The sequence below is a fragment of the Parasteatoda tepidariorum genome, chromosome 1 (assembly GCF_043381705.1).
Source record: "Parasteatoda tepidariorum isolate YZ-2023 chromosome 1, CAS_Ptep_4.0, whole genome shotgun sequence".
Lineage (NCBI taxonomy): Eukaryota > Metazoa > Arthropoda > Arachnida > Araneae > Theridiidae > Parasteatoda > Parasteatoda tepidariorum.
The window spans coordinates 8,495,073-8,503,602 of NC_092204.1; the positions used below are offsets into that span (position 1 = coordinate 8,495,073).

At 31.1% G+C, this 8,530-nt stretch overlaps 1 protein-coding gene across 1 annotated transcript in view; it reads right to left on the reverse strand.

The window, feature by feature from the left end:
- LOC107440188 (uncharacterized) overlaps positions 1 to 8,162 on the reverse strand; it is a 41,529-nt gene extending 33,367 nt beyond the window's left edge. Inside the window, exon 1 of the mRNA XM_016053041.4 lies at positions 7,999 to 8,162. Within this exon, the coding sequence (XP_015908527.1) occupies positions 7,999 to 8,122 (124 nt within the window). The 5' untranslated portion in view covers positions 8,123 to 8,162. The remainder of the gene's footprint in view (positions 1 to 7,998) is intronic.
- Positions 8,163 to 8,530: the final 368 nt, after the last annotated feature.

Here is an 8,530-nt window from a genome sequence, read left to right on the forward strand (position 1 = left end):
TATATATATCTGCTCCATATTCTCTTTAGAAAAGGAAACTTCAGATACGAATATAAATATTTACAATATTAATATTTATAGGTAGACAGAACTATATCAGTTAATCCAAATCATGAAATACTTTTTTTGTATTGAGAAACCTTTCTTTTAAAATGGGTGCTAAGCATGAGCTTCATACAGGAAAAAAAAAGTTTTTTCGTTTTCAGAAGGAAGAAAAAGTTTCGTAAAATATAATCTACGAAAAAAAAAATTTCTCAAAGTAATGTTTACGTTACTAACTATTATCTAAAAAAAAGAACATTATCCCAAAACTACCCAGACAGTAATGCTTGAATCCACTATTGCACTACTATAGTCATTTGAATATAGCGTTACAATCTGAATATTTTATGAGTTCGTAAATTTTATCTACGCAGTAACCTTACTCCTTGCACATATGGCTCCAAGCCAAATGCAAGAAGTTTTATTCCTCGAAAATCAAACTAAATGGCTCCCAACAAAATAATGATACTTTTCTAAAACCTTTTATAAACATAGTAATTTTCTTGGTAACCAAATGATTTCAAAATTTTTGCTCGCTTATAAAAAGTAGTAAGAATATAAAAATGTTTTAAGATAGCAGAAATAAATATAGCGTCTTTGGAAAGAGCACTTAAACTGTAAAAGGGCACGTAATCGGTTGAAAAATTGCATTAGTCTTTAAATCCTTTAAGGGAAGGCCTTTTACCGAAGTACCATCAGACTATTTTAAATAGTGTCGAAAACTAAAATTCCTATAAACTAAATAATAACTATGCTAATATCGTATAAACTAAATTGCTGTATAAAAAGCGTTTAAATATCGTCAAAAATTGATGATGCAGTTATACACAGATTTTTAAAATTCGACAAAATATCGAAGAACGAAGAGCAGCTAGCTCAAATCTCTATTCCGGCAATTCTATAATTTCCCTTAAATTTATTTCCCTTAATTTGTTATAATTATATTTATTTTATTCAAGCCAAACAAATGTATCAAACCAGATTATGATGCAGTGAAGCCTACTTTTGTAGTGATGCAACTCTCTCCAAGATGCTAAAAACGTTAATTTGTGTATAACCCCCTTTCTATTATTCGATTTGCAACGTTAGCAATCCATTATGAATTTGAAATAGGTTCGAAAGCGATCCCGCTTGCCCTGTTGAAAAATTAGGACCAGGAAAATTTTACTTGCTAACAAAGTTTAACTAATTTAGCATAACTTATCATTTCGCTACCGTAGTAGTCTTTCAAGTGCAGTGGGATAAACATTGTGATTATTTGTTGTTGTTGCCGTATGTCATCAAGGTATAGGAGGTGAACTTCAGCTTGTTTTCCAGTGGCGCCATCTATGGCAAAGAATTCGACTTATGTCACATACATACGTCACAACCCGTTTATGTGGCGGACCGTCTACGCTTATTTTGAAAATGATGCGAAACGTCAATACAGAGAAAAGTCACCGTTTTGGAAAAATGAAAAGTGTTTGTGGTCTAATTTTTTAATATTTAAAAAGTTCCACCATAAAAATTTTCAAAAACTGAGAACAGGGCAGTGATTTTGATAATTTTCATCTAGATGGAAAAATTGTCGCCAAATTGGCGATTTTCAAAAAAAGTTTAATAGCTTTTAAAATATTTAAGACATTTGTCCGTTCTGAGGCACAGATAATTCTTCACGGCAAGATTATATATATGTATATAGTTTAAAATCATCGCATTGTGTAAGACATTTAAACTGTAGCCTTTTTATTTTCCCTGGAGACAGAGATTGGAATCCGGATCATCCTCAGGGATGTTTCCCATACCGTCGCCAATAGCCCGTTGTGCAGCTCTAGTACGACGTAAATAAAACTAAAAATAAAAACTAGTCACCATAAAATTTTATGTATTTTCTATAAGCAATGAGTTGATGTACTATAATGGTGTTTTCGTGTGTCAGCAAAATGAATGCCAATACACTTGTGCTTCCACATTTTTTCTTTGATATAAAGAATCTCTCTTTCACATGCTTGACCCTCAGGAAGGAAAAAGAAGCTCACCCCCAGTTCCGCACGCTGCTAAAGAGAACGTCTTCGTACTAATACGGAACGTAATAAGAGATACCGAATTGAGACAAGCCCGCCCGTATTAGTTTGGGCCGTTCGTTGCAGTACGAAAGGTTCGTTTTTATATATGATACCGTGGAATGGAGAATCGCGAGCTCAGAATCCTGAACGGGTTAAGCAGTATACCACACGATATAGGAGACGGAAGTAACGTCATCATAAAACATTAACGGTGGCTTACTTCTGCCCGGTTAAAACCGAAACAGAAGCTGAACTCAACCGGGCAGAGATAAGCAGCCCTTAACGTTCTATGATGGAGTGACTTCCGTCCTCTATATCGCCATGGTATACTACTGGGTTAAATTGATCGAAAAATAAAATCACAAATTCCACCTTTTACCGAAGTGTATCAGCATTGAATATTTAAAAGTTTCTAAAAGTTATTAGGTAACTCTTTCTAGGGAAATTAAAAAAAAATGTTTCTGAAATAACGAATAGAACTTTATTTTGTATATGTTTGGGTTGGTGTCAACAACCAATTTCAGAAAAATTTCATTTTCTTTTCAAAAGGAACCCATGAAGTAAAGAAGAATCGTAGATATAGGTGGCGCTGCAGTTTTTTCTTCCCAAACTAAAAGTTTCTTGCACTATCCAAGATGAAAATACAAGAACGAATTTAATAAATGGTGGTTTCATCTTCTGCAAAAATGAGAACTGGATCATTTATCTCTGCGCCAATCATTTACCAACGAAACGAAAATCAATGAACTTTTACACAGAAGTTATTGAACTTCTTCTAGATCCTTCAACTTTGTTTTTTTTTTTAGCAGGTACAGATTCATTTAATTAAAATATATGATACGAAATTAATCCCAAGAAAGTAAAGGGGTAAGATACTACTTGATTAAAAACTTCACACTCTTCAAAAAAAAATAAGTTTATTTATTTCCAATTTACATATTTTTGAAGCGAATCATGTTTTTATTCAATTAAACATAATTCGAAAATTGATTATTTACTCGAATGCCTTTTGTTAAGAAAAAAATTATTATAAAATTTTCATCCAAGGTGTTCTGTAACCACCACTTTTAATATGAATTTTTATAACCGGTGTCAAAAATGTAGTTTAAAAAATGGATATCAGGTGTCGCAAATTACAATTCAAACAAATACAATAGTGCTACAGAAATCTATCAATATCACTAACATAAAAACAATTTGATTGCTTGATGAAATTTGGAGGTGTGTTTTATTTTATTTTGAACATTAGTGTCTTATTTTGAATGTTTTTATTCTATTTTGAACCGGCATTAAACTGCCGACCCAATTCTGAATTTACAACTATCAATGTTCAACCCTTTAGCCCTGTAATTTTGAACCCAACCCAGAAGATAAGGGAACTCCTGGATCAAGAGTTGGGATATAATGGACTTCACGAAAGACTTTTAGATGGAACTAACCGGCATTTATGCTACATAGAAAGGAAAACCTCAAAACCTACCAGGTTACCCCTTTGTAAGGTGAACGCTCTATCCCCTGAGCCTCCGCAGCTCAGGTGAGTCGTATTTAATTTTATAACCGTAGTTGAACAGCCTACCCAAAAAAAAAAGACTTATTATCGACTTCCAACTCTTTTCTATTTAATCCGGGTCCCGTAGTGGAATGATCGTTAAGACACGGTTCCAAGCAGATCACCGAAGTCAAGCATCACTGGCTGCGGTCAGTGTGCGGGTGGGTGACCACTTGGATCAGTCTGCGTCGGGACCGAGGGTGTACGGTATTGGTCCTCGTTAAACTGTTCTACTGTAAAGTGCTCGACTTCGCGCAGGTCGTTGGGCTATCGAAGCGGGAGTGCCATCCCCTCTGCAGAGGATCAAAATTGTGATGGCATGTCTTCGAATCATCCTCAAGAATGTTTTCCAGATCGTCGCCAACTGCCCATTTTGCAGCTCTAGTGCGACGTAAATGAACTTCAACAACAACATTAACTATTTAATCCGGCAATCGAACATTAGTGTTTTCATTCTTACCTACAACAGATTGGGGAACGCAAGAAATTTCGTGAGGTGTTAAGGATGATCATTACGGAACACCCTGTATAATTAATTAATAATAATTAATAATAATTAATTAATAAATATGAATGCATAAAAATTATTTTGTAATATTTTGCAGGTAAATGCTAATATTAAAATAATTGAAGGCTTTATTGTAAGACAAAGATAAGCAGAATTAGCTTTCATCAAGTGCCACAGATAGTTTTTCGTTTTAGCATTCAATTAAACAGTCATAACAAGAGATTATCAAACCTGAGATACACATTTTTTTCCATCGCAAATGTTTAAGATATTCACATAAACTGTGACTGATTGGATTATTTTTTACATGGAACGTAAAAACATCGAAAAAGTGACATCTGTTGCTCTGCTAAACCACTTCTTTTCGTAAAACTCTTTGTTTTTGGTTATTTTCAAAAAGATTCTTACTAAAACAATTCTGCTATATTAAACATACCCATGTTCATACAACTGCTTTAGGTTATTTTCTCTGATTTATTATTTACCTTAAAAATGTATATGCCTTTCAGTTTAGAGTATGATTTCGTAGTGTTGCCCCGCACTGATTTACTTATTATTTTATTTATTTTATTCATTATTTTATTACTGATATTCAGCTAGTAAATAAATAAAAATAAAATAAAATAAAATAAATAATAAGAATACCTTTACAATTAAGGGAATGGATATTGACGAACTAAGACTCTATCTTAATAGTTCGAGGGGTTGGCCTCAATTATACGAATTAATCAGTGAATTTCATTATTTTTTGCTCACAATTGTAAAATTCTTAAACAGCTGTTCCTTAAAAAGAGCCTTAAAGAGTTTTAAGAAAGCCGTGCATTTAAAAGTCGATTTTTCATTAACTATTTTCAAATTTTTCGACTATTATTAAATAAAATAATAAAAAGTTACTAAAATTAAATTTTTGCGTGCAATTATCAACAAACGAATTTTATGATTTTGTGCAGAAAATTTTCACTTCGCTTAAAAATTCTTGAGATATGGTGGAATACGTATAAAGTAAAATTAACATTAAGGGTTTCAAACTTTGGATCGCTCCCCTGATCAAACTGTGGAAACCTATTTCACAGACTGAGGAAGGATGTACATTTTGGGGGAAATCCGAACTTAAAATATCGTCTGCACTAATTAATGTACATATTTGAAGTCACTCTCTCGAATCATTAAGGTGGAGTCCTAGACCATTATTCAGAAAAAGTAGTTTTTTGCGTCTGAATTTGTAATTTAAAATATCGTCTGCACTAATTAATGTGCATATTTGAATTCACCCTCTCGAATCATTAAGATTGAGTCCTAGACCGTTATTCAGAGAAAGTAGTTTTTTGTGTCTGAATTCGTAACTTAGAATATCGTCTGCACTAATTAATGTGCATATCTAAGGTCACCCTCACGAATCGTTAAGATTGAGTCCTAGACCGTGAAGATCCGATCATTAGGATCAAAAGTTATTCGGGGTGCTCCATTTTTTTTTTCTGGCGCACAATACGTCGATCCACACGACATTCACGTTGATGACTGAACTTGTAAAAAATAAGTAAACACCAAAGAACGTGCGATAAAATGTTAAACAGAATCGTTTGCAATTTTATTAATGAAATTACTAATGTCAAGCGAAAGTGAAAAAAAAAAGAATAATTAAAATTTTTAAATGATTTTTCGGATCGGGAACAAAAATAGCTCCTCATAGTCAATGTCCAAATTTTAGAACTCAAGCACTTCGCGACAAGGACAGACAAAATAAAGAGTAAACACAAAAGAAAAGTTGAAAAAGATATATATAAGGTCATATAGGCGAATGTTTAAGCTCTAACGCAGATTTGAAAAAAATTCTGTTCGTTAAAAAAAAAAAGAGTTTTTAGAAAATCGCAACAGCATCAAATATTGAGCGTATCTGATTGGATCGTTTTCGTAGAAGCTTTTTACTTTTTTCTACACAATGGTGGTCAAAATAACATATCATACCAGCCAATTCTTTCCGGGGTTGACACAGGAGGCTAAATATGCAAAAAGTGGAGACAAAACATTTTAAATTTTATAAAAAGAAATTATAATTAACAACTTTTTATGGCATACTTTTTCATTAAAAATAAATGTAAAGAATGCTTTACTCTGAATATGAATAATTTGAAATATAAATCATAGTGGTAGTTAAGATTGAATAATAAATAACTAAGTAAAAATGAATTAAGTTTTAGATTTTTAGTTGCCTGGGGCATTACTTTCTTCTGAATTTTTTTGGAAGATTTTATTTTTACAATTTATTTGGTCGCCATATTTAATTAGAATTTGGTTTTGGAAAAATGTTTACCAATAGATAAAAGCTTCTTTGAAGGGAGTAGACGTTGACAAGTATGACAAATTATTAAATTTACTAATTGAAAAATCACACATTAAAGCGTAAAATATGCTACCATTAGAAACAATATGCCTACAAGCCAGAGCAAATTGTAATATCTACATTACGTAATTGTATCTGTAAAACCTAGCATGTATATCGTCCTGTTTTTTGTTTTCTTTTAATATCATTTATAGTGAAAAAAAGTGTGTGTAAGAGATTTGCATATTTTTTAAAACATATAATATTTATTATTTTTGTATAATATGAACTTTATAGTTCATTGAAACATACCATTATTTATTCTATTTAAACAAAAAAAATTTTGTAAATTTTTTTCGTAATATTAAACCCTTTCTAAGGCCGTGGTAAGTATACTTACCACCACTTTTTAAAGTCCATGGTAAACGTTTTTACCACTTTAAATTTAGGTTTCCATTTGTTAATAACTTCAGCTTTCTTGAAGTGCGTTTGAATAAATTTGGTAAACATTTGTTAGTTTAAAAAAACGTATAACAGTTATGAAATACATAATTCCTTTTGAAGTTTGTAGCAATTATAATATTTATTTTATAAATAACGAAAAATAAAAGTCAATAAGTTCCTAATATGTCGTGGTAAATATACTCACCACCAAAAAAATGGAATGAAAATTTAGATTAATTTTTCATAAGCTAAATTAGTATTTTTTCCTTGTGTCAATAACTATTCTTACATAAATTTCAATTCCAAATATACTTTAATTTACCTTTACTAGAAATAAATGGCCCATTAAAGGGTTAAACACGACTGTTTATTATTCGTAAAAAAAGTGGTAGTCTGAGTATTTTAGTTCTACGTTTTACTTTCCAGGAGAGTTAAACTATTCATTATTTACATTTATTATTGCAATGGTCCAACTTTGTAATATTGCAGACACGTTATTATATGCGTTATAATTGTTAATAAGTAGTGGTAGTGACAGAAATATAACAAAGTTTATTTCTTTCGGAAAGAAATGGTAGCTTTGACTATCTGTTTTTTTTTAATTTTTTGATATAAGTAACAGACCTGATTTACATTTTCATTAAAAAAATACTGTAGAATCTGCGTGTTTGTTCTATAAATGAACAAAAACTTCATTCCAATCATTAACAATTATATTCATGTTACCATATAAGCATATTTTTTTAATCAATTCATTTTTCTCCATTTGGAAAAAAAAATATAAGAATAACACTTTGGCATGCATGGTTTACAAGCTGTAAGAAAACAAGCTTCATTTCAATGAATATAAATTATAATTGTTAATTAAATTTCCATTTTATTTGAAGCAGAATTAAGATTGAGAATTATTAATTTTTTAGTCTAGATCTGAAATAGTTTAGGAAAAATAATAAAAAGAGGAAGATTTTAAAGGAAAGATTGTTTTTGTTTTCGCACTGGACTGCGTTGTCCAGTATTCTCAGTATTCCAATGTCATTATGCATGCAATGTTTTAAATAGATTCTCATGCTCATAAACTATTTTAGCTTACCTATTGTGGAAATATATGTATCATAGTAAGTTTCATCACAAAATCTATGAACTATACAAGTTTTACCCACATTACTATCTCCTAAAACTAATATTTTATACGTAGCTACGAAATCCACAGCCATCTTGTTAGTTGACAGTGCGCCGTAATTGATTTTTCCCTGCGCTCGCAGTGCATTGTGGGAGCTACTTCAGCGCCCCCCGCTGTTTACATCAATAACAGAAAGTACAGAGGAAATGTAAAAATTGTTTCGAGTTTCTAGATTGATCTGTATTTTTTTAAGTACGTTCAGATTTTTGAGAGTGTGCTAGTTATTTTAAACATTTAACTGTTCCTATTTAATTTATTTTTAAAATGCTGATTTTTATTTTTTACGAAAATAAAAATTAATGCTTTTTACTTAAAATAAAAGACAACTAAGTGAGCTTTAGGAAATTTATATTTATACATCAGAAATGATTGTCAAACAGAGATCGCATGGTACTTCAAAAATAAAATTATGCTAATTTTATTGTTATGAAGTTGAAAATAT